Source organism: Gymnogyps californianus, chromosome 2 (genome assembly GCF_018139145.2).
Source record: "Gymnogyps californianus isolate 813 chromosome 2, ASM1813914v2, whole genome shotgun sequence".
Taxonomy (NCBI): Eukaryota; Metazoa; Chordata; class Aves; order Accipitriformes; family Cathartidae; genus Gymnogyps; species Gymnogyps californianus.
Genome location: NC_059472.1, coordinates 70,536,843 through 70,564,038, shown reverse-complemented (window position 1 = coordinate 70,564,038; position 27,196 = coordinate 70,536,843). Strand labels below are relative to the sequence as shown.

Sequence of the window (27,196 nt, the reverse complement as noted above, 5' to 3'; positions counted from 1 at the left end):
CACTAGCTGAAGTTACTGTTTAGCCAAAGTAGGCATGTAGGAAATGTGTTGAGCAACTCTTGCAGGAACATTGCTTTTCTGTTCTCAGTGCACTTCTGATGTGACCTCTACTAAAATTCCTGTGCCAGAACTGTAGCCTTGTTCCAGTAAAATTAGTGCTACAATCTTCCCCTTCCTATTCATATGAAGCACAGCATCTTATAGGTACTTTTTTCTCTTGAATAGCATGACTGACTTTGTTACTTGAGTAAGCATGTGCATGCAAACTTGAAACTGAACCTGTGTTGAAGTCTTACATACTAAGGACTTTCTACTTCTGCTCACTCTCCTCCCAATCTTTTATCTGCATATCGCATCAGATCTTCTTTGCTATAATACTTTGCTGTGAACTCATACCGTTCTGACAGACAAGACTTTTCTAGAATTGTCTAGGCTGTAAAGACAGCCTGGATTCTTTGGGGTAAATCTGTAAAGGACACAGACACAGGCATGGTGATGTTCAGCCTTAAGCAGAATCCATAGCCCTAAGACAAGGAGCTCAAGTACCTGTTAAAGGAAAAAGCCTCAGAAGGAGCACTGCAACAGTACTATAACTAAGGAAGCATCCAAATTATCATAAAACAATAAATAGAGTAAAGCTGCAGAGAGAAGAGCATATTCCTTCTGGAACACAGGCAGTTCCCTACATTGCAAAATTTGATACCTACCTCAGATTGAGACTCACAGTAGACAATCCCCTCCCAAAAGGAAGCAGTGGGGAGAAGGATGTGTTTGATGGACTCATGCAGATGCTACGATTTCCTCTAGAGGGGCTTCTGCCAAATTGCTCCCTTCCAGCCCTGCACAGAGACACTAAAAAACAATTTTCAGCCCTACCGCTCTTCCTCCCCATATAAAGCCTCCAGCGCTGACTTGCAGAGTGGCTTTCAACACTTGCAACGTAAGTTGCACAGTGCAGTTACACTGAATGGCTTAGCTCTCAAACTCTCTACTTACCTCCTCCTAAACACTGAGACAACCTTAACCTTCCCCCCAACCCTCAAATCTTTTGCAATTTTCCCAGCTTTCCAATGACTGTTGAAAATCCACACTACACGTTCAGGATGCTCCTAAGCTAATTCTTTTAGTATTTCCAGATTCAAGTTACCCAATCCACCCAAACGTTTCCTGTCAGCAGTTGCTGTTTAACGTACTACCTTGCTACCAATTAAGTAGAAAATATTTTACCACCATAATGTATCACACTATTTCTTTTAGAACAGTTCTGTACAGAAGTAGCTTTATGGACTACTTCTACCTTCCCAACAGTATAAACATCTCATTTCAGAGCATTAAATCTATGCCATTGCTATGGTTAATCTATACCTTACACATACGCTCACAGCATTTTTTTCCAATTGTCATAAGTCGCAGCAGCAAGTAAGTACAAGTTTCCAGTACAGACTGCCAGATCTTCTTTAAATTTCCAAACTCTCCATTTGCTAAAACACATACTAGTTTCAGCCTTATTTTCACTTGCCTTCTTGAATGGAAGATATTTTAAAATGAAATGGTCTTCTCTTGTGATTTCTGCATTGTATTTGCATCTGTTTATAAATGGCCTTCAGAAACAGCAGTCACTGTTTAAAATTGATGACTCAGCAAGTAGTTATGGGGAAAGGCAAACATTGGCTCAGAGAATTGCAAGCATTACATTTTATGCATTTTTATAAAATTACACCTTCCACTGAGACCACATCAGCAGTTTATATTATCACAGTATCCATTGGGATACAGAGCAAAAATGGGCTAATCCAAGCCACTGGTGAAGTTTACATTCCCTCCATTCTCCATGTTAGAGCATCCTGTGGAAGCCACATAAAGAAGCAACAATGCTGGAAACAGGACCCATTGTTCTGAGCCTTAAGGTAGAAACAGCCCCATCCTTTTCTAGACAGGAACATGCTGAATCACATTAAAAACTTCTGCCTTTAACATTAAAACTTACAAAATAAAACATGTTTTGGCTCACATGGAAAAATCTAAGTTCAAAGGCTTAGAAGCAAATCTATCCATAACCAGCTTGTTCTTGGATGGGAGCAGAGAGGTTTTGTTCTAGTCCTCCCAAGCCCACCTATCTGCAACGCTTTCTGAAACACTGACCAATTCAGCACAGCTCTTGCTCCAGTTATCTACCCCACTTATCCAGGACACTCTTTTGAACACCCTGCAAGTTTGCCTTGGGACAGCTGTTCACTGCAGAAAGGCTCCCTGCTCTTCCCAGGGGCCCATCCTCCTCGTATGAATTTGTGCTGCAGGATCCTGGCTCATGAGGTATCCTTTCAGGCTGCCCAACCCCTATTCCAGACCATTCTTTCAAAACAGGCACGCTCGTTAGCTCTCAGGAAATGACTGGGCTCCTCTGCCTCAACCTTTTCTGAAGGTTCATGCAGAACACAATGACCAGGAGAAAGTAAGGACGCATTCATCCCTACTGCTGCCCACCAGCACAGCCTTTGTCAACACAACACACAAAATGCACGCAGCCTGTGCAGTAAGCGGTAAAGAGTCAAAATTTTTATCACCCACAACTACTACAGCAGGAGAGGGGAAGTGAAGCAGGAAGGAAGGAATGCACAGCTGAAGAAAGTCCGGGTAAAGGGTGAATGGCCACAGGGAGGAACAGCTCCAGCCAAAATGTAGGAAGTTCTCCAAGCGCTCAAGTCTCATCCCTGCCAAGGTCCTCGTTGGAGCATCTTGCTGCCTCTTCCTGCCATGTGATCCAATAAAATAAAGCTTCCTGCACCGCCAGGCCTCTCTTCTGTGACATCCGTGCTAGTGTTCCCTCACACCAGTGTCGTTGCAGAACATTGTGGGGGACAGGGGGTTTTAAATGTTTGAGCTGCTGGCTGGGGAGCAACTGGGCTGTTCTTCATCCGCTTTCTACTCTAGTAGGAGCAATTGCTGTATGGCTTTTTTTTTTTTTTAATTTGATTGTTATTTTAACAGTGTCACTTCATAGAAAGAAAAAACCCACAACTTTATGACTGACTCTCTGTACGTTTTGACAGTTTGAACTGAGTTATGACATTAAGGGACAGACTGCAATACTGCAAATAAGCTTCTAGGAGCTGTGTTACCAATCCCTGCGTGGTGGTGGTCTGTCAATCCTTTGAAAACATCTACTAAGTAACACTGCCTACACTGTGTTTCACTCTAGCAAGATATCCTCCTATATATCTAGCAAGATATCTGCTTTAAGAAAACCTCCCAGCAGCTGCTATTTAGCCTATAACAGAGACAGAGAAGTCCTAATAAAATAGCTCTATATTAGAGCAATGCAAATTCAACACACAAGCCTGGAAGAGAAAAAAAAAAACATATGGCCAGGTTTATTGGAGCAGCCACAGTCCAAAATTCAGCTGTGCACAACACGCCAACACCAGAGCTAGACAGTACTTCAGTAACATTACAGAGCCAAAGATAAACCTAAATAAAGAACACGAAATGCAAGCAGAGTAATGGAAATGCAAAGAGTAATCTACTCGGTATATTATCTAATCAAGAACTTTTATTTTGTAGGTACAAATGCACCACCATCATTCTGTATATCACTGTACTAAAAATATCACCAAGTATTCAAAATATGTAAAACGTACACTAAACATAACCAGCTTTGATGCTGAAATTTTGGCATATGTTAGTTGTGTTCTCCAAAGCATAAAATTTCTAACCTGTACATCTTGCTAGGTAGTGCCATGAAATGCACTTGCCTGTGCAGGTAACTGTCTTTCAGCACATAACCTAGCTGGGCAGGATGTTAAAGATTACTAAAAAATAAAGGCATTGGAGATAAGTACGTGTTATTGCAATTAACCAGACAATTTATTATAAAATAGTCTGCAACACAGAGGAGCAAAGAACAGTTCTTCAGAAACAACACATTGAAACAAGAAAGCACATCTGTTCATACAGAACATAGTTTAATGATGCCTTCATCAAGAAGATAGGAATTACTAAACGAAACCAAGTCAATTACTTCAAAGAGCCTGTGAATTTACAGGTAAACACAAACAAGAAGGTATTAACAAAATTGTCTGCTCTTTTTAAGTCCTTGTGTGGTATCTGAGAAACAAACATGGAAAACTTCTGAGTGAAGTTGCTTCCGGTCCGCTCTACCAAAATAAACTACAGAGAAAAGTCAACTAAAGACATAGCATTTATTTTCAAACCTTGAAGTTTACTTCATAATTTTTCCATCAGTTAGTCCAGGATAGCTTTGAAATCTTGACAAAGAGATGGTTCTGTCACTGTATTCAGTAGTGCCATAGTATCCTTTGGGATCTTCCTGGATAGCTGCATCTTACCTACCAAAATATCAGAAACAATTCATTGCTACTGCAAGTAACTAACAATTCTGTTTTAGGGAAAATGCTAATAAAGTAATGAAATCAATACTAGCTGAATCCAATTAAAAAGTTGGAACACTTGGAATATGGGGATAAAAAAAAGCTATAATAAAATACGCTACTATTCTTCTGCCCTTAGAATAGGCTAATAAATGAAAAAGTTAAAAATCATATGTTAAAATATTAACAAAGCAAACCAAGGAGCAAATTCCTCCTGCTATGTCCTTGTAACACTTCTTTGTTTGGATTAAGAATTTTAAAATTTTTTTGAAAAGTATAAGACCATTTATTCAATAACTATATCCACCAAAAAAAGCCTTCTGTCAAACCACAGTTACTTTGGAAGACCCTATTTTAAACAATGCTAAGGACAACGGCCAGGTCCTTACCTAGCTGCTAATGTTTACCTACAGCAGGAAGGTATTCCCAAACTGTTTCTTTTCCCCTCTACTTTCAGATATGACATCAAAGTAGCCTATGCTTGGAACTGACATACACAAAAAGATTAAAAAAAAAAAATAAAATCACGTCGAAAACGCACCTTTTGCTATAACACTGGCAACAGCAATTCTCCCCGCTGTGTTTCCTTGTAAGAGAAGAGAGGCTAACTGGAAAGCCACCCTTAAGGTGGAAATTTTGCAGACTAAATGAGGCACTTAAATCATTTTTATAAGAGAACACAACAGTTTTGAAACACAGAAAGTCATTGAGTCTATGGTCAACAGAATTATAGACAATAAAAAGGACTTTTGAAAGATTAGGAAGAACATGTAAAATCCTAGCAACAGTTTAAGTCCATTACCTAAACAGAGTTGGCAAAATTATCAATGGTGCAGAAAGGCAGAAGTGCTCAATAAACATTTGTTCTGTATTTGGAAAGGAGACAAATGATGTATTTATGTCTTATCATGATAAGGAAAGACTCTTGCTCCTTTCCCCACTGGTAATAATAGGAGGTATGTTAAACAGTAACTATGTTTTAAATACTTAACTCTGAAGAATGATGACAACTCGTACTGACAAGCCCCTGATGTTGATATTTAACAGGTTTTGGAACAGTGGTAAGAACCTCCTCCCCAAAACCTCTCCCATGGAGAGTAATGGAAAGGCATGTGCAGGGACACAAGAAAAAAAAATTAAGTTTATATCAATTCCTGTCAACAACACGATCTTACAAGGGTAATAGGTTTTATATAGCCGATACAAACTCCAAAATGACAACAAAAAGTGTAGTTGTTAACTCAACACAGGCGCTATTACCAGCCTTGGTTATCTCTGTGCTACTGATTGCTGTGCCATGTAGAGATACTGAGCTAACTTTACAGGAACACACCTGAGAACCAGTGACTTCCCTGTCACAGCTACTCTGACATCCAAACATGCTACCTGATTTCCAGAAGTAAGATAAAACTTAAAATACAGTGTTTAAAATTAGCTCTACTTAATGCTCAGCTCTGTAGTAAGCTTCTCTACAGCATGATGTTCTGATTACAGTAACATTACCCAGGAGTAAGTCTGATGCAGGACAAAAAAACCTAACTTATAAGACTGAATAGAAAACTATCTATCAACGTCTCTTTACATGGATTTTAGTGAGCTCCTGCAGGATTGGGAGACTTAGTATCTTACTAAATTTGGAAGAAAATACAAATATAAACACCACGTACAATCCAGTGACTGAAAAATACCCTTTATCTGTGATCAGAGATCTTGGAGACATGGAGATAATGATGCATGTTCACACCAAGGGTAGGCGTATGACTTATCACTACAGATCACAAGATGTCTTTGTGCAGCTTTACAGTACCAGCACACTGATGCCTCACCTTCCCTCCTGCTCAGCCCCTACATGGAGCATCTGGTGCCTTCTCAGTTCCTTTTCAAAAACAGTTTGAAATGATTTTTAAAACCTCAGCTAACGCTTAAAGGAAGGAGAAAGGCAGCTGGGAAGCAAATATACATGCAGTCAAAGCACCTCTCAAAATTAGTCACTGGTAAGTATTCAATTTGCATGACAAGCTGACCCCAAACAGCTACCCTCCTGCCAAATTACCTAGTAGATGTTTTGGGAGCTTTTCGTAAAAACAGCATCTACAGAAGTGCTCCACCAAGTACTGTGTCAACCCTTGCAGCACAGGTGGAACAGGGCTAGTGGAAATACAGGTAAGATTTCAGGGGGCTATAAGCAAATGGAGATCTCTCAGAGATGGCATTTGAGTTACTTGTGCCCCAGTGATCTGTTGACCAATCACAGCAAAAGCTTCCATCATAAAAGTTTCACAGTAAAAACAAGTCACAGCCTGCTACTTGTTTAGGTGGCCATTAAGCAAAAATCTCTGAACCCTTGATCTTTCAACAGTGTACTTGAAGTCTCAGATATTTCCAAAAGAAACTGAGCCTTGTAGATAAAAAGAGAATTGTCTTGACATTATGGATGTGAAGAATGGATTCTGGCTCAGAGAAGGTAAGATTTATGAAAGAATAGCTGGAAATTACTCTTTTCAAGAGAACGTCACCACTAATTTTCTACTTGCCTTTGGACTTTTCCTGCTCCACCCCCACAATACTCAGCAAGTACAACATTAATAGTTCTCCCCAGGAATTTAGGAAGCAAGGTTATTCCATTTCTGTGAGGGCAATTCTCGCCGCCAGAGAAGCCAACTGATAGATGGCCAGCTTTCCCTTCTTGGGTTAGACTGCATACAGAGTTAGGCCTGGACCACATGCAAGTTTCGGGTCAGTATTGTGGTTAGGCAAGGGGCTGTATGGGTACAGCAGAAGGAACCTAACGACAATCATTATTCAAACTAGGAAAATTCCACCTCTCCTTCCCAGCCCATTTTCCCTGCTATCTGTGGTGGTGTGATTTTGCGGAGAGCAGAGACCACTTTCATGGCAGATGCACACACCCATGGAAGATGAGATTCTGCTGAACAATAAAGCTGCCCGGGGCTGCACCTCCACCCTGAGCATACTGTCAGATTCCACAGCAAAGCATGCAGAGAAGGATGGGGGAGCTTTGGCTTGGATTGTGGTCTGCCAGTCAAAGATCCCATGAGCAAAACCTTCAGCATTAGAGATGAAAACTCAGATGTGCTCTATATGGATCTTAGGGAAGTGACACAGCTCCCAGAGAAGCTATTATCCTACTGGGTGTGACTACTGCATTCTCTGCTCAGTTCTTCCGTTTCTGTCCTCTCCAAGTGAAGCAAGCAGCCACCTCTTCCCTTCCTGGAGGCAGGCCTGCTTCCCCTGGTACTCCTAGAAGGGCTGAACAGAACTGGCTTCTCAGCAGCAGTGATCAGACATGGTGCCTCTGATTTTGGTGTCAGTGAGTAACTCTGAGAGAAGGAGCTTCTCTGGGAGAGGCTGCTGGAGTTCTGCTCCATACAGAAAGTCCATAGCTGTCAAGAAAGCGCCTGGTGCAATCCCAACCATCAGTTTGTTTCCTGTAAATGTTTAAGTGTCATCTTTGATACATTCACACTGCACCACCAAAAATCAGACTGTTTGCACTCAGGCTTTGCTGGAAGCCTTTGATATGGGAAGGAAATGCTTACTTCCAAAGCAGAACTGCTCTCTTTTTGGGGCACTGGGCCTCAGCACAGGTATCATGGGAAGCTTGCAATACATTTCAAAGCAAACAGAGGTTATTTGGGAACCAGACGAAGAATTTCTTGGTATTGTATAATAAAACCGCCCCAGTAATGACTCATTCAGAGTGCAAATTACAGAGTCAGTGGTTGAGAGTCTGGCCTTCACTGCAGCTAAATTCAACAACAGTACTGACCGCTTCAGAAAAACCTACTGCTGTTCACTTTTAATATCTTAGAACTGAAAATTCTACTATTTCTGTGGCTGGCCTGGGGACAGACCGCACAACTGGTCAAAGAGACAGCTCCCCAGAGGCCAGGTACACAGACAGCTTCTTTCACTGAGTAAAAGAGTCAGAGATTTGCCAACACCACTCAACTCTTACAATAGAGCACGTGCAGCACAGCAAGTGCTTCCATTTCAAAGTGACCCCGGTGACACTTTTTTTGGTAAGAGTTTAAATTGCTGGAGGAACTTAGTTGCCAGTTAATCTACATTTTTAAAAATAGAAAACTGAACATTCATATTTCATTTAGTTAAACCTGCTGAGAATGCTCATATGATTAACCCAATCTTATTAAGCTTTCTGAACTGTACAAACTTATTGAGCGCCAAGTACCAACAATGGTCCCATAAGAACAAGGCTCTAGAACATGCAGTGCTGAAAAACATACCATTTTAATTTGCCTACTTATACTTAGTAAATTTGATTAAGATCAGAAAGCTCGTTAACGTACATTTTAGAACAACATTTTATGACAAGAAAACTTAAAAAATCCATTAGATTCCAAGATTTATTACAATTAACCATATTTCAAACTGTAAAAACAATCAAATACTTACAGATTTTTAGGGGCTTAAGCAGGCATTTGTAAACAACTTTGTGGTTTGCCAGTTTCAGAGTGAAGGCATGGTAGCAGAGCCATTCTGCTGCCTCAGAAGGGAACACACCAGATGCACCTCTGTTACCTAAAGCAAGCCCTAGAGACAGAACAGGAAAATAATGTCACTGAAAATGATGAGCATTAAGAAGTATGTCTGACCTCTTCTCTCTTTCTATAAAATCCCTCCAAGATTTTTTACTAAAAACCTATGTAGTCAATGAAGTCTCCTATGTCAGCAGAGAACTAAAAACTAAAACATGAAACATTTTAGGATCTTCAGAAAATTGAGTGGAAAAAAAGAAATAAATGCACTGTCATTCCTATCATGCACTCCGTATTTTTCATTCTTGATCTTTATCTCAAACTTACACGATCTGACTGTACATTCAAGACTTTTTATTTGTCTAAAAAAAACCCCAAACCCAAACACACTACTTCATAGCCATTAACATACTATACCTGCATTTTTTGCTTTCAGGATAGCATAGCAGCATGATGCTGTCTCAGAGATGATCCTTAGGAAGAAATAAGGATTGTTTCTAACTTGCTGGTTGAATGGAAGCTGGAGAACACAGGCGTGGAACCTGTTCACAAAAACAGCCTATTTAATCACAAGTCATTTGCAATTTCAAGTGAAACTATGATTACATACCTTAGGCACTATACAACATTTAAAAGCACCCAACAGCCTTTAGCTACATCAACACTGTTAGCATAGAACACCTCTCCTATATACAAACATCCCTGGAGTGTCAGATACATATGATGTTTGTTTCTAAATTTTGTGCTGGAAGAAGATCTTGCAGCCATCTGCCTTGGTAATAGAATTCTCTTCTGAGTACAACTGTCTTATCTGCAGGGAAAGTTAAACTACACATCCTCACCAATTCCATATCACAGACCATGCAGCCAGAGAACACTCACATGAGAGAGTGCGAGAGGAAGAAAAAACAAAACAAAACCCCACAAGAGATTCTGTTCAGGAATTCAGGAAAACAGAGCTCCAAATGACGTAGTGTTCCACAGACCAGGATTGCCACTCTTTGGTCTATTTGGAAGCCAATTCTATGGAAATTACTTGTATTGTATGCTCCCTTACACCTCTGTTTGGACGTATTTTAAAACTGCTGGCTTTTTTTTTTGCTTTTTTTTTTTCCTTCAGACTCTGGCATTATAATCCTCCTTATGCTGAATATAGTCAACAAATACTATGATGATTTTTAATTACTCAACAATGTATATATCTTGTGCCCTGGTTTTGGCTGGGATAGAATTAATTTTCTTCCTAGTAGCTGGTACAGTGCTGTGTTTTGGATTTAGTATGAGAATAATGTTGATAACACACTGATGGTTTTAGTTGTTGCTAAGTAGTGTTTATACTAAGTCAAGGATTTTTCAGCTTCTCGTGCCCAGCCAGCAAGAAGGCTGGAGGGGCACAAGAAGCCGGGAGGGGACACAGCCAGGACAGCTGACCCAAACTGGCCAAAGGGATATTCCATACCATATGACGTCATGCCCAGTATATAAACTCGGGGGAGCTGGCTGGGAGGGGCGGATCGCTGCTCAGGAACTAACTGGGCATCGGTCGGCGAGTGGTGAGCAATTGCATTGTGCATCACTTGTTTTGTATAGTTCAATTCTTTTAGTATTATTATTGTAATTTTATTATTATATATTATTATTTCCTTCCTTTCTGTCCTGTTAAACTGTCTTTACCTCAATCCATGAGGCTTTTTTGGTTTTTTTTTTCCCAATTCTCTCCCCCATCCCACTAGGGGGGAGGGAGTGAGCAAGTGGCTGCATGGTGCTTAGTTGCCAGCTGGGGTTAAACCATAACTACTTGTTTATTAAATTAACCCAGCATAAGCATAATCACTTCAAGAAATTCTGAAATTTTAAAATATTTAAAGGATAAACATAATTACCACACTGCATCACAGAGCTCTGGCTGAATTAACCTGACACGCTGTTAGCATGGTGGACAGTTTTTTAAAGGTACTCTAACATAAAGACCTTTGTTAGAGTGTTACCACAAAAGCAAACAGAAGTAACTAAGTAATCATGTCCAACATCAGATAAAAACTGTAAGTTACTCACAGCACAAAGCTTAAGAGTTTGACACATCAGTGCTGTACTAGACAAGCCCAATTACACTTCTTGGACACAGGAATGATACAGGGTGAATGTGGACCACGCTGAATTTAAGAACAAAACTAAAATGTCACTTCCTAACAAGTATGAGCCTAGCAAAAGAGCAACACCTGATTTCTGTAAAGAGGGAAGCACCTCTTATACCTTTTTTGCGTTAAAACAATAAACAAACAATTACTTGGTGCTGCCAATCATTCAAAGTTTTTGATGCACAGAGATCAGTATTTTCTCCCAACTTGCTTATCAGTTTTGATTTCTCTCCCTTATCCTTGTTTAAAACATTCACTTCCTCTGCTGGTCAAGAACAGCTCACAAAACCCAAGATATTACCAGCTAAGGAGCAATTAAGACATTATCAGCAGCTAAGAAACCGCAGTCAACTTGGTAGAATAAAACCTCACTTTAGGTAAAGTTATACAGGTCAAAGTTCTACCTGATTTGAATAGATACGAAGTTCTAAATATAAACTGGTTAATGAGTGATAAGGCTCACCATCCTCCTGAAGCAAAACAGACTGCTTTTCTTGAGGTCAGCTGTCAATACCAAGAAACACTGAAAATCCATTTAGTGAAGTGTCACTTAAACACACACATCAATACAATCTGTATCCTGAATCTAATAATATTACGTAAGAACAGTGTTGAAACAAGAATGACGTGACTTACTACTGATTTTTACCACTGCACATTTATACAGCACTTTTTCCTAATCCGTAGCTCCTCCACGTGTCAAGAAAGAGTAATGAAATATTCAGAGTTATTGCAGAAGACAGTGACCTACCTGTAAGCCTGAAGTAAAAATATCTTGTAGATGTTAATGAAAACTGTTCTAAGGCTGTTGATCTAGAACAGAACAGAAACAGAGCATTAGGAATATTTTAGTGTCACGACAGGATCTGTTCAAGTTCAACAGCATAAGATGATCTAGAGATCTAGAGAAAAAACATTTTATGCTAAACTTCAAAGATTTCTTTTATGTACCGAAGTTAACAATGTTGTGAAGGCTCAATTCTGGAAGGTGCTGAGACCCCACATTTTAGTTGATGTCAACATTTCCAAGTTACGTGGATTACCTCTCAAAATCAAGTCTTTATGTTATGACCTTAACTCAAAGCAGTTGTAATGCTCTTTATCACTAATCACAATATTTCCCAACACCCATTTCTATATTCCCACCTGTAAATCAAGAAATAAACGATGGCATTTCAGTTTGAGGACTGTAATCAATTTGTATTTCATGTTTTTCCCAGCTGTTCTACTTGAATTGAAGGAAAGACTTGATCTGATAGAAGTACAGGTATAACTAGGAAAAAAAGGAAAAAAAAGTAGTTAAACAAACTCCATGGGTTAATAGACTAAATTAAATTCTGTAAAGTAAACCTCATTTAACTTCTCATGTTACAGAGATTGCCTGCTAATCAATGAGCCAGTACCTAAAAGATGACTATAACTAAATTCAATTTAGAAAGAGACTAGACATTGTGGCATTAAGGCTATTAGCTAAGGAACAACTTCAATACCTCAGGGCTGAATAATTCACCCTGCTAAAAACCCCAAACCAATAACCTTAAACACAAACTAGATGTATTTCTAAAACATGTGGTCTAGCCACACCATTATTAATGACTCCAGTGACAACCAGGTTACACTCAGTGATCCATGCAATGTAGGAGCTTAGGCTGGAAGCCACCTCAATTCACCCTGGCATTCCTGTTACTTAAGTCAAGCTTGTCAAAAGCAAGGCAGCCCTTGTAACAAACACCCTCAGGATTCTGATTAGTGTCTCCCAGACCAGTAGCACCAATGCCCTCATCAACGTAAACTTTCTTTTAGAAACACAGCTAGTGAATAAATCTCTTTGGCTGTTGATTTTAGTCCTCTGTTGTTACAGAAAATCATGTCATATAAATTCCATTCCTAAACTGATCAAGCTTTTCTGTTTCGGAAGACTACTGAAGAACTTCACCACTCTGGTGATGGAAAACCTCCTCCTAATTTCCCACTTAAATGTATGCATGGGCTGTTTATACTAAATATGGTCAGTAACACAGCAATATTATCCTTCTGTTTAAACAGTTCTTTCCTGTTAATCTTTAGCAAATGTCTAATGCCATCTCTAGTAGTCCACGTAAAGGGTTTACAGAGCTTTTCAGTAGGATACATTGTCCCGTCCTGAGTTCTATGCCACTTCAGACTGCTTTGTGTATATATAGTCAAGGTTGCTAGTTGTAAAGAGAGGTTACTTCTCCCCTACACTACCATCTGAAGTATACCAGAGGGAACACCTCTGATGTTGAAAGGATTACTAGTCCCTCTAGTCTATACAAAATTAATCCCAATCTCTAGTTCATGTAATACATACTGCTTCTTGTAGGAAGGTACAACAAATAACAATTTCAGAACAATAAATGTAGTTATATGATATCAGGTACAATACAGTGCATAATGGTGAAAAAAGCTGAACTGAGGTGATTGAAAAAAACTGTCTCAGAACCATGTAGCCACCATACGGTATATGACTTTTGGTCACTAGTGACCTGTGCCACATTCGATGGTGTTAACAGTATGTACATTCCACCAGGATGGAACGAAGAAAATAGCAGGCTGCACAGCAGAATAAAATGTTTAGATTACTGTATAAGAAACAGAATTGTAAAATCTATTTTGCAGTTAATTCAACTACACCATTCACAAGACACCCTTGTGCTTCTCATACTATGTACAATATACTGTAAAGCTGACACTGGCGTATACAACTCTATTTACCTGGAGTAATCGCAGTAAACCTCAAGTGTTTGTATATCTAATAATAAACCACACCACGGGATCAAACGACAATCTGGCAGCTGTTTAAATTTGGAACATCCTGGGATATCATCAACAGGAAAATTCACGACTGTCTTATTGGGGTTTATTAAAAAGCCATACTCAGGAATACCTGTTGCTAGAGTCCTAAAACAGATATAAACAGTTAGCCTAACTCCCCCCTCAAAAGCAAACAAAAAAACCCACCATGCTGCAAGACACATATGATCTTGCATAAAAGGACAGAAACCAAAGAATAAAGGGAACCACGGCCAACTCTTTAGGTTAAGGAACACAGCTAGAAATAAACAAAACTGAAGATATTAGAGGTAAATAAATACATAAATAAATATGCTTAAGGATATGAGGATAATGGAGAAAAACTTTTACAGATTAATGCAAATTAAGAACTTAAGCCATGAAACATTTGAGACAAGCTGCATAAACCACACTCACAGAAACCATTGAGATCAAAATCACTGGAAAAAGACAGATGAAAAGTTACTGGTTTTGAAAGTTAATAACAAGGAGAATCCATATAACAGGAACCTCATTTATCTGATGAAAAGTTCTGAACTTTCTCCACAGAGTTCTCCCTAAGGATGTTTTCATTGCCAGAATGTCTGCTGATTACCTACTACACACGGATCAGCAGCGTCATCTCATGGACAAGCAGCAGTTTGTCTTACTTGGCGATGTATTCATGTGCAGGCTTCATCCTTTTAAAGAGTGAGTGGAAGAGATCTTCTTGTTGGGGAGTAATAGTCATAATGCTGTCTCCTCAAAATTAATTTCTTGAGTCCCCCAGTTCTAATACTACATTGGAAAAAACTTACTACTGCATTTGTGGCAGAGAGTTCATAGGATCTCTAAGCAGTTCTGGAAAACTAGCACAGAAGAGGCTACTTGTCTACAGAAAATCAACACAGCTGGTGCAGAAGTTAATACAGAACAAAGATGCAGATAACTTGAAAGGGCAAGTAGGACAATATCTCCAATGCAAGTGACATTATGCTGAAAAGATGTTATAGAGATTAATAGCCTGAGGCATCCCCAGCCTCTTAGTTTGACTTATTTCCAGAACTGTAAATCCACACATCCCTAGAAATTTCTTTCTGTTCTGCTAAGGAAATGAGGACAAATTAAGTCTTCAAAGTACACTATCCACTATTTAGTACAATTTATACTTCAAACCGTACTTAATTGATTTCCCCATCACCTTTCAGGCTCACAACAGAGCTGCATCTTTCTGACTATTGAAGAGCATGATGCAACTGATTGCATTACAGATGCTAAGCTTTTCTTCAAGACCTCTCCTTTGGATCCTTAAAACTGGCTTCGGCATCAGCAGAACTCTTCTTGGATACTGACTGTACATTCATATCCATGGTAACCAGGAACCTCTTTTGGGGCCCAATTTTAAAAAAAAAAGGTAGTTCTGAAGCACTCTAAAGAATTACTGTTTGAAAACTTCTGTGTGAGCTGCATGCTGCCATGCTACCAGCACCTTCAAATATTCACCCCAGAATATTAATGACCAGAAAATTCTTAGCAATATTGGATCAGAGAAAAGTTGCATTCTTTGCCTGGGAACAGAAGGTAGCAGCACGCCTGCCTGATAAAAACATTTTAAGAATGTAACTAAGACATCTTAAAAATTTGAGGGAAAATGGTCTTAAAAGATAACTGTCAGCTGCTTTGGTTAGTCTGCACTACTAATTGCTGCCAGAAGCTCCATCCAGGTCAGCAGCCAGGTCCCTAATTGAAACTTCAGCAGCAATCCCCCACCGTCTGAGCTGCAACAGATTGTTAGTTGGCCATCAAGAATGTAGCTATTAGGATTCTTCCCAAGCACAGGCTACCAGCAAGGACTCCAAAACAGCCCTTGATTATTAACCCATAAAACAAATATACCTATATGCACAAGCATGTATAAAGATGAAAAAGAATGACCTAAAAGGTGTTAATGCTTATTACTTTGAAGACTATGTCTCTAACAGCATACCTTAGAAAAGTTCTTGCCTGCATTAAATGTGGCGTAACCAGCAAAAAGTCATCAATGAGACGTATTAGGACTCTGTAATCAAGAAGAAACTGATGTTAGATTTTTTTTATATGTAATCCTTTCAAATTTTTGTCATACTCTTCAGAGCAACAACGTGCCCATTTTAATTCACGAGAAGGTAGAGGCCAATATGATCTCCAAATCGAGTCTCATGAAGAAATTCTCAGTTCTGCTTCTTTCCTAAAAATAAATGAAAAAAAAAAAAAATAAGAAAGCAAAGGGGCTGGCTACATGAAACATGACAGGAATTTACAGCACACAAGCTACTCCACAGTAGCTTCTTGGATGCAGGGTTTTACACCTTTCCAAGGGAGAATTTGCAGTATCTTAATCCACAAGACAAGGTAAAGAGGTGTAATACCAGGTACACAAGTAGATACCAGATTCTTGATGTGCTCTAACTCTGTATCTTCATTTACCATGTAATAACTTGTTTGTGAAGCTATAATTTTAATGTAAAACAGACTACCACCTACCACTGTAAAGGCTGGAATTTTCTTTTTCAACAGAATTCAGGCCCCAAGTATGCCCATATTTTTCTGATAAATCCTGCGTAGTAGATCATAGAGAGGAAGCTCTGGAGAGGATCTTGTCCAGTCTCCCTTCAAAGCAGGAGTATTGCCATCACTATGATCAGATCAGCTGCAACTTTGCCTAGCCAAGTCAATAGCCAGGTTATTTTGTTTGACTTAAAGGCCAAATGAAACTATCAAAATCATTCAACAGACACCTAAGTAACATTCTAACTGCTCTATATAAAAACAGCTGCTACATTAAAGAGTGCATTCTTCTGAATCAGTTTCATAATTTCAGTATGTATAAAAAACACCCTTTGAAAGCAAAAGATAGCTGTTTAAACTCATATCATCACAGCATCCTAAAGCCTATGAGAACTCTACTACTTGTGTAAGGAAACGTTTAAAATTCTGAGACTTTCCATCACCCAGCGAGCCTCCCAAGAAGATACACCAGACAGATGCACTTCTCTGGAGTACTCCTACACACTTCTCTTTTTTCTTTCTTACGACAGAATTCACAGCAATGGAGGGAGATGTGTGAACACAGACAAGCTTCAGGGTCCAGCTCATGCCTAAAGACCCTACTCTGGGACTCAGCTGGGGATCAGTTCATATGGAGGTAAAAGGGACCCCAAAGTTTTTACAGCTAATGAAGAGGTAGAGCTTTTATCAGGCTAGTTTTCTGTCACGCTCCTAAGAAGCAAGCATGAGCTGGGCACAAAGACTTAGAAGATGTACCAAAAGCCACACAGGGCTTCAAACATGAACCAACATGGCTTGTAAAAAATCTGCAATAAAGCTGTGACCTTGATAAAATGTTAAGATTTACAGATGGTGGATTGGAAAGCCCTCAGGCAGAAGCATGGAGTATCAGAAAGTCTGTAACGAATATCCCATCTTGTTGGAGGACAAAAGACCACAGATGTTGTGGGAATAAGTGTGGGAGAACCATAAACTTCTTAGATGTACAAGAAGAGCTTGTCAGACTCTTTACAGCATCCCTAAATACTGTGCTCTTTGTAAGAACAAGTATCCTATCCACTGATCTGGAAAAGCTTCTTTTCAGCACTTTCTTCCCAATCTTATGACAAACACGGAAATTCCCCTACAAAACCACCACAGCGACACTGAAGCTGCAGAGATGTTTGTGTGCACCACACTCCTAATGGAGAGTTGGAAATCCTTGAAATTCAAAATTAAACTTCAGAGAAAACGTCTAACACATATACCATATATTATGCATTACTATAACAGAGTACAGAACAAAGCATCCCTACCCGTCCTGCTGTACTCCACAGAGCAATTTGTTTTCCATGTCTCCATAGCATAAGCTGCAGAGTAAGGTTGACAAAATGGAGCCCTGTGGAATTCCACAGCACTGTAAGTAGTACCTAGTAAAGAAAAAAAAAAAAAAAAAAAAATCAGAACATGCAACAAGAAGATTGCAGTAGCCATTAAACATTTACTTTTTTTTTTTCCAAGTATAACATAAGTTTCAATAAGAAATATGCTACATGCTTGCCAGTTAGCCTTACTTAAATTTGTTGGTTCTTTCCTCTAAGAATCTACATATGGCTCCAGAAGTTTTAAGTTAAACAGTGAAAAAAACTAATACAGATATTCCTTTCTTATTAACGAACTCCAGTAGACAACTGTCATTAAATGAAAGAAATTTTATAATTGATCTCAAACTACAATGCCTCCTTCCTCCTTCAGCTGCAGAGCCACCCTTCATTTAAGCTTTGTAATTCTTTATGTTACATCTTACATAGCTTCAAAACAAGTGCTCTTGTACAAGAAACAAAGTGCACTGGACAAATCTTTCAAATTATAATTTATTTATTTTTAATTATTATCCAAACAGCTCCTAGCAGGTGCCCACTAAAAATCCACAGGCTGAAGCTCATACTGTACATCTACATCAGGAATTAAATTCAGGTGGATTTTGAGATCGAACACTTCCAACTTTTCTCAGAAACAGCAGACATCCACACTAAATTAAAATATAAATGTTCACCACTATCAAATCTTGCTAAGTTTTCTGAAAAAAAGCTCTTTCAGCAGCACAAGTCAGAGTAAAAATGTTTAACTATGAAATAATTTAAATCAATAATGTAAACTGAGGTGTTTATTCTTTGGTTATACTTGCACAGCATGACCTGGCCGAGGGAAATACTTTCTTGGGTTTTTGGTTTTGGGTTTTTGTTTTGTTTTGTTTTTTCACACATAAATATCACTTCAATTTTAGGGAAATTTCTGATGGCTTAGCCCAATAGAGCATTGTGATCTGGTTTTATACATCTCAGCTATACTGCAAATCACATTTATTTCCTCATTTAACTGCTCAGCCATGAAGCAATCTTACTTCTAATTAGGAAAAACCACTACATCCTGTGAAATGCTAACCCTTATTGTTTGTAATTATACTCAACCTCCCTCCCCCCGCTTGAAAAACTCACTGAAGTTGTCATTTTGCAAAAGAGTAAATCTTGATTTGTTTCTCACGGCTTCAAAGAATTCATATAGACATAGCCAGGGGGAGGTTCATTAATACTTCCCCTATCTTGTTACTTGTGTAAAGCCAGTAAGACCACACATAGTAATAGTAATGTATTGCATCTAGATAAGCTACTGAAGACAGAGTTCCCCATTATCTTGTGGATTTTTCTATGCTGGCAGCAACAGAATGAGTATGCCTCACAAAACCCAAGGGAATTATTTTCACAATACTCCTCTGAAGTAGTGAGATACTGCATTATAATGTCCATTTTGCCATTACTACATGAATGGCTTAGTGATACTTAAGAGAATGAAATTACGCAACTGGACGCCAGAGCCACATATTACATTCTAGCAGTGATCTTACCTATGTTTCAGTCATCTGCAAATTTTTCAAGCAGTAGTTTTACATTTTTCCAGACTTTTGATAAATGTATCAAATGGTATTAAAAGATTCCTTCTAGGTCCCCAGCTCAACAATCAGCATTTTTCTCAAAACATCAAGCGAATGTTGACTAACTGTGATGGCTTTTTGAGACCCATCATTCAAAGAGTGTATTCATTTACTAAACTTATTTGCAGTTTGGGGATTTTTTTTTTGAATAAATGAGACTGAGCTACTTAAAAAGGGAAAATTCATTCCAGGACAAACAGTATTTTTTCAGCCAAGCTGTGACTGAATTTAAATAAGTGTGAAGTTGGCTTTGTCAGGGTGTGCTTTCTTTAAAACCATTAAACCTTTATTAAACACGCTGATGTTGTTTAGTCCTTATTAACAGCATGCCACGTCAGCATTCTCATGATCCTGCCAAATGGAGTGTAAGCATCAGTGCTAGAAAACCCTATACATGCTCTTCTATTTGTCTCCTTGAAAGCTTTTCTCCCCCTCCCTCAATCCTGTGAGATTAAGTATTCTAAAATAAAGGTATTTTTTCAAGAGCAAGAAGCTATTCATTCTAATAAACCTCACTCTGAATTTACAAATCAAGATCATGTAAGTACTTGCTTTCTAGACGTGGCACACATTTGCCACCTAGAGGCAAAACATAAATACCAGATCAGTATCTCTAGCAACAGAAGAAGAAATCTGCAGTACTACCTCTGTAACATCTGATTCCTAATTTTGGAGTTGCCAATAATTTTAATTCCTACTGTTATTGCCTTTTATTTTTATTGTAACTTGTCAGATAGCAAGGCCAGGCAGAAAAGGTTTAATTTTGCACTACAGGGAAATGACTAACAAGGCTTTTGCACGATTGCTTGGATGTTACCTTCCTTTCGTTCACCACTATAGATCCCAACATCTTAAAGTATTTTTCTTTTGAACTACATCTGCAGTTTTAAATGAAGAAGGTTACATATTTACAGAATAATGCATTCTGTGTATAGTTAACATCATCCAGGTGGGAAAGAGACATTTTATTCAATATAAATTTGATTCCAAACTCTTCATGCTTTTATAGAGCTTGAACTGATGAACAGATTTCAAATTAATAAGAAATACAAATCTTTAAAAGACAGCTATCAAAAATCCCCTGAGCCAATTATAAGTATCCTGCTTAACAGAAAAAAACAACCAACCAAAAAACCCAAACACACTATACAAAGAAAAACTAACTTCTTTTTTACCTGCTCCCAATCTCCAGGATGTTGTTATGTATCATTTGAAGAAAAAAAGTAAACAGGCTGGAACTTGTCTCATTGAAAGTTAAGCTCTAGAAATGGGACAAAACAAAACAAGATTTGTACTTTAGAAATGTACTGAAACTAAAAATACAGTATAAACTTAAAATATACACAGAAACCTTTATGAAAAGTTAGACTGTAGTAGTTCAAACCCCTAAGGTAAGGAAAAAAACCACCTAAAACCAAGATCTGAATATACACACTAAAAAGCTGTTCACATCCAACATGCGAATGGTGCAGTTCTTTTTTTGTTTTGCTTTAGGAGAAAAGCAGTTTTGATTGGTGTTACATGGGAAAATAGTGAAATATAACATCTGAAAACACTTTTTTAAGTGCTGCTATATTATATTGGATTATTACAATGTATGAGACCTCGCTCTTTTGGCCACTTTCTATCCTGTAGGACAATTTCTGTAACTGTCGTGTTCTTTACAATTCCCGAAGTATAGATACGCTCACGTGCCAGTTCTGCTGCAAAACACATTCTTTGCCACATATTACCAACGATTCCATACGTGACTGTCCACCCAATATTTACAAAGCTTTTTGTGTTAAATATTGTGTAATAAAAAATTCATTTAGAGCAGTTTAAATCCCTTTAACAATGACTTCATGAGAACTAAAGCAAAATTACTTCCTATTTGCATAGGTTAGATATCAGACAAATGCACCCAGCTTTTGATAGAGCCATGTGAGATCATGGTTATTTCTATTGAAAAGTTAACGTAATGCACCTGTGGTACAGACACCCAGGCTGACAAGACACTTTTCTCAGAACACTTTTTTTTTTTTAAAGTAATGACACATATACACACAAATTGTTTTCAAATGTAAAATATTTTGAAATAGAATGCTGCTGTTCATGTAATATCTAGCATAGTTATCTAAATCAGATGTGCACTGGAAAAAAGAACAAAACAAAACCTACATACACATCATCAGAGATCCAGCTAGTTTTCATTTTCATCCATGTACTCATTAGGCTCTTTGCACTTTGTAGGATCCTGGAATTGTGCACCACCCACCCTGTATATTCTACTCCTATGTCCATAGATATACAAGATCATTTCACTTGTATGTTAGAAGCATAAGTTACCCTGTATCAAAATTTTCCACTGGCAAGTTTAGGAAAAAGAATTTTAAAGAGGAAGTAGCCTGTGAGAAAATACCTGTCAGTCATCTGATGCTTAGGAATCTTGTAGGTTGTTATCATGGAACACCATGATGCTAAGCAATAAAATATATTAAGAAACTGGTTGAGCATATCACCTACTTCTATGCCTTTCTGTCATGCTCCTTGCACAGAAGGAAGTCTTGAGAACAAACATTTGAAATTAGTACAGTTCTCTGCAGCACAAGAATTAGAACAACAGAAGGATGCTTGCTTCTTGTAACAAAGCGTCAGTTGGAGTAAATTTAAAATACATATAATTTTTAACCATACTTTAATTCACTGAAAGTGAGAAATCTCTTTAAACAAAAAATACAAGAGCTGATCTTGTTTTGTGTTGCATTTTAACTCCTCTAAAGAAGAGTTCATTCTTATCAACCTTAGCAGGTAATCATTAAAATAAGCTTTTTTTTTTTTTTAAAAAAAAAAAAAGGTCATTTTTCTATTCTGCGCAGTTTGCTATTCAAGATGCCATATCTATTTCCTTAGCTTAGAATACATTTCGCTCATTCTTACTCCTGTACGTTTTGGAGATAGCAAGTGTTGAGGCCCCTCTTTGCTAGATAGTTAATTTCTCACTTGAGAACTGTTGCAACAAACAATGGAATTAGAAAAGGAAAAAGAAAACATTGGTTAAAATGAAAGTTTAAGACAACAACAACAAAATCTGGGAAAAGTCTAGAAGGACATTTTGTCAGGTTTCTTGCCTGGTGCACTCCTTCCACTGAACACTGAGAGCCTGCTATAAACATTAAAGAAGAGATAACAAAAATCTTTCTACAGAAGGTGCTGGGTAACTAGAAGAGAGGTGGTGTCACCACATAATATGTACATTCAATTAAAAATCCCAATCATCCTCTAAGTCTCTGTAGCTCTCTTTTTTAGTTGAAAAGAAGCCTCCCAATATTTACCTGTTCAACTATTATTGCATTTTGCAATGAGGCATTCTCCTGAAGCTGGGACACAAACTGCTTCATGTCTGGCATAAAATCCTTGAAAGTAGAAACCTGTATATTGAGTGTAAAGAAATAAATAACAAAAGCAATAGAAAATTCAGTACCAGACTCTTTTATTCAGTGAACGTCAAAGGGCCAGGCTTATTGCATTATTTTAATCCAACAATTCTGCTATTGTTAAAATGAAATATCTCCCTCACATATCTCTGTTTCCACAACAAATTTATCTTTATTCTTACTAACATTGAGTAAAAAGTGTAAAAAGTACAGAGTAAAAGGAAGCTTTGCTACTTCTGGAAAATATCCAACACTATTAAAAAAGAGTTTATGAAGTAATTGCCTAATTCAAATTGTGACTAAAAAAAGGTATAAACAAAAATATTCCTTGGACCAAAATATCTCTACAGCAGCAAACAGAAGAAATCAGCAAGTCATACATGTCTCCTATAGATCCTCCTGGCTTTTCCATTTGTGGTAATCATAATCACGGCATAGCGCCGTATGCAGTAGACAGTTCTTTTCTCAGGGTTTAAGATCCGTGAAATCACTTCCACAAGTTTATTGTGAGGAATGGTATCATAAGCCCTGGACACATCAGCCTGAAATAGAAGAAATATCTTCCATTATGTATTCATCAGTATCACTGGAAACACTGTGGTAATATGAAAAAAATATTTTTGTAGTATGTAAACAAGGCTGAAAGATAAATCACACAGGAGTGAAATTATTGCATCATTCAGTCCAAATTTGTGACAAAACAAAAACTCGTTGCTTATCTGCAAAACCTTTCCTCACTCATCAATGAGTTTTCCCTTGCAAGGGATAACCAAACCATCAGTTTTAGCACACTTCTTGTTATTAACAGAAGATGATACCATATGCAACCTTAAATCTAACACTGAAGCTTCAATCATTTAACTAAAGTTTATTGCTAGTATTTTTATATGTTTAAATATTTTAAGAAACTTTCCTCTCCATATGATCACAGAGGCTTTTGGAAAGCTGCAAACCCCGACATTTTATTTTTCCTAAACCTCATATTGCAATCTAATCTCTGCTTTTACTTGTCATAGTCAAAATTCAAAACCTTCTGAAGAAGCAACAATCTTAGGAGAACTGTGTCAACGACATGATTCTTTGGCTTGAAAGATAACGAGACAATCACTGAAAGTAATTTCAGGACAGGATGACAACTGACATGACAGCGCACAGGAGAGGAGCCCCACTATAATATATGTAAATCTGTGTCATTTACATACATCTGTATAAATCGCCCCAATTCAAAGTTATGAATTGAGCTCAACCACAAAAGGTTGCCTGCTAGACATAACTGAAAAACTAAAGTGTTAAGAAGAAACTCCTTCAAATAGTGGGATATAACAAGCACTCATTTTTCAAGTGGGAGAAGAAACTTATTGGAGAGAGACTACAGTTCAAGTGTTCATTTTCAACAGAAACTAATGATACTGAGATAGAAGAGACCTATTTTTAAAAAGATGCTGAATTTATCCAAATGTGCATAGCAAGTTTTTCCTGGTTCTCCTTTGGGAAGATCGCCCTGAAAGCCTATCTGAGTTTATATCTTTGTCCCATTTTTATACCCGAGTAAATGTAACTGCAAAAATCCAGTGCATGTGCAGAAGCAAGAGCTGCTACATGACAGAAAGATGGACAGAAAAATATCCAAGGAAGCGCTACTACAGGGCCACGCCCCCTCAAAAAAAACAATCAACCCCCCACCCCAAAAAACCAACCAGAGTCTGTGTTAGGTAGGCACGAAAGTTTATTTTGAAAAAGAAATAATTATGCACTCAGATCACAGCTATGAAAGTATCTGCACAAGCTGACTTTGAAAAGTTAGTTTGAATATGTACTTCAAAAGATGTACCTTTACATAGTAGAAATGAGGAATTTCACTATCTGATTCAAGAACCTTTGTAACAAACTTCTTCCATGTCTTGTAGATATCATCTTTCCCAAACACTGAAGAGCCGATAAAACTGGTGTTTATAGTCCGTTCATAATTTAACACACTAAATAGATTTTTTAGTCGAGTGTTGTAGTGATGCATCTAAAGAGACCAAGAGATCAAAGAGAATCACCTTAAAGGATGTTGAAACACATTAAATTCTGTGCAATACACAGATTTCACAATTAGATGAAATATGAGATTAAATTTATGTATTTACTATATTATTTTGGTCAACTGCAGTTTTCAGAAAGCCTGAATATAGCTGCAGTAACTACTTGGAAGTGACAAAACAGCCTCAGAGATTTTTTTTTTTTTTGGTACATTTAAATCCTATGGAAAATGTTTTTTTCTGTATTTGACTCTTGGAAATCAAGGTGTAAGTTAAGGAAATAAATAGATGGTCTCCACTAAATAAAACCGCCACCAATTAGAAGGTAACTTCTTAAATATCATTCATTCTCTCTGCTGGAGATTATCACCGCAACAAGAACAGCAAAAAGAACATATGCCCCGAAACTTCAGGCTAACTCCAGCTGCACCATCAGTTGTGCCTCTGGAGGTACTTTATGCGAGCACATTAGCAAAGATTTAACTCTCAGCTATGCGATAGTAAAGTACACCAGAGTGGCAATGAAGTCGTGCAGGTTGATTAGCTCTGTAAACACCTTAAGGAAAAAAAATATTGACAGACCTGGCAACAAAAGAATGTTGAAAGGGCAAGCCATACTACTGAAGAAAATAAACAAACTGCACACGTAGCATACTTATGAATCAGTTTAGAACTTCAGAGAAATCCTCCAAAATGTATACACAGAACATAAAAGGGTTCTTACTCTCAATGGTAGTATTGCGATCATGATATGGATACACTGAAACTACTAATTATGGAAGCATTCCAATTCATCTGAAAACATTTATTTTTCACTGAAAAAAATCAATTACAGGTTTCAGTGAAAAGCTGGCAAAACTAAAGCACACCAAAAATGTTTAGTGTACTACTGCCACTGCCTCCAAAAGAGCTTGATCCAACTTCACTGTTTCACATAAGCTAAGTAATTACGTTCATTCATTGGTTGATCTTGCAAAATGTTTTTGACCAGTTTATAAAACAAAGATTTCTGAAAATTAAGATGCTTTCCTGAATTACTGCAGTGCTATCTTTTCTGTTACAGGCCAAGTTCCTAAGAAAAACAGTCAAAAGGGTAGAGATGTAGCTCAAAGGTAGATAGAAGCAGCAAGATCAAAGTAATCATCAGTAGAAAAGTTCTTCCTTTCCTTCTTAATGAGCATATCCCAGGATGGTTGCTTTTTCACAAAAAGCACACCTTCACCTTTTCACAAAGCTGATGGCCATATGGGCGTTAGCAGGTGAGTCAGTAAAAGAAAATTGAGACTGGTTTCAAACCCAGTTTGAAATAGACCTGAGAGACCTGGAGTTGCAGTAGTCACAGTAGCTCCTTATTTTCATGTTAGAAGGAATTTCCTTGAGCCTCTTAATTCCCCAGAACAGGTCTAATCCACAGAGTCATTAACATTTTTGCAAAACCTAAAGATCTGCTGGAATCTCTGCAGAATACAGTAAAAGACTATAAGCTCTCACACAAATCAGATCTTTTAGAACCCTGCTGCCTCCCAGTGCTTTGAGCTTCCCATTAAAAAACAAAAAAAAAAAGATTGGTTCAAATGAAAAAGGAAGAAGGATGTAAAGTAAATACGTAAAACCTTTGAAACAAAACAAAATCTACACTGATTTGAGAATAAATTCATAGAACTGGAGTCATTCCACCATGTATTTTGCAGCAAAGTTTGAGAGTTGCCCAAGAATCAGAAGTTGGTTTGCTGGATATTTGGAAGATTATCTCTGGCAATTCATCTGGATACATTCCAGTGTTCAGCTACAAAAGCTGGCCAAGACTACCCCTACAATTCCAAACTGGCTTCCAAATTCCAAAACCTGGAATATTGTCAGACAGAAAGAACTGGAAGATCGTCTTCCTTCTACAATTTAAATGCCAGCAGGAAAGTGGAGAGCAGAGACAAGCTGGATATGGTACAGGATGAAAAACTGGAACAGAGTGCAGGATAAAAGGCCATGACAGAAACAAACTGAGTAGCCATGCAAGTTTTTTTTGGGGGGAGGGCAGACAACTACATCAGTTCCATTAGGTTGGAAGCTCTAAACTGATAAGATAATCGTTTTGCACCAGACACTTTTCTCTGTCTCAGTCTACTATCTGAGAAGAGAGGTAACACTACTACCACCTTCTCTTTCATGGATTTATGAAAATCATTAGCTATGCTTTGTGATTAGTTTAGACAGATGAGGTCTGTCTAAAAGCTGAAGACCTTAGTGTCCTCAGTTATTTGTCAGCACTCTCCAACAGTCTATTGCTCCCACTTTTCAGCAGATACAGATATTCCCTCTCAGCTCCAGGGCAGCCAGGTCAGCTCATATCACTTGACCAGCCACCATGGTTGACTTTGAACCTTCATCTTCTTCAGTATATT

At 38.0% G+C, this 27,196-nt stretch overlaps 1 protein-coding gene across 2 annotated transcripts in view; it reads right to left on the bottom strand.

Moving 5' to 3' along the window:
• Positions 1–3,568: 3,568 nt before the first annotated feature.
• TERT (telomerase reverse transcriptase) overlaps positions 3,569–27,196 on the bottom strand; it is a 35,373-nt gene continuing 11,745 nt past the window's right edge. The window contains exons 5-16 of one of the 2 annotated variants that reach the window (XM_050892031.1): positions 24,605–24,787; positions 23,154–23,315; positions 22,672–22,767; positions 20,533–20,618; positions 17,682–17,795; positions 15,827–15,898; positions 13,783–13,968; positions 12,193–12,319; positions 11,798–11,859; positions 9,326–9,450; positions 8,826–8,963; positions 3,569–4,346 (exon numbers count right to left, since the gene is read on the bottom strand). In XM_050892031.1, coding sequence (XP_050747988.1) covers positions 4,243–4,346; positions 8,826–8,963; positions 9,326–9,450; positions 11,798–11,859; positions 12,193–12,319; positions 13,783–13,968; positions 15,827–15,898; positions 17,682–17,795; positions 20,533–20,618; positions 22,672–22,767; positions 23,154–23,315; positions 24,605–24,787 — 1,455 coding nt within the window. In that variant the 3' untranslated portion in view covers positions 3,569–4,242. The remainder of the gene's footprint in view (positions 4,347–8,825; positions 8,964–9,325; positions 9,451–11,797; positions 11,860–12,192; positions 12,320–13,782; positions 13,969–15,826; positions 15,899–17,681; positions 17,796–20,532; positions 20,619–22,671; positions 22,768–23,153; positions 23,316–24,604; positions 24,788–27,196) is intronic. The other variant, XM_050892032.1, reaches the window with a different exon arrangement.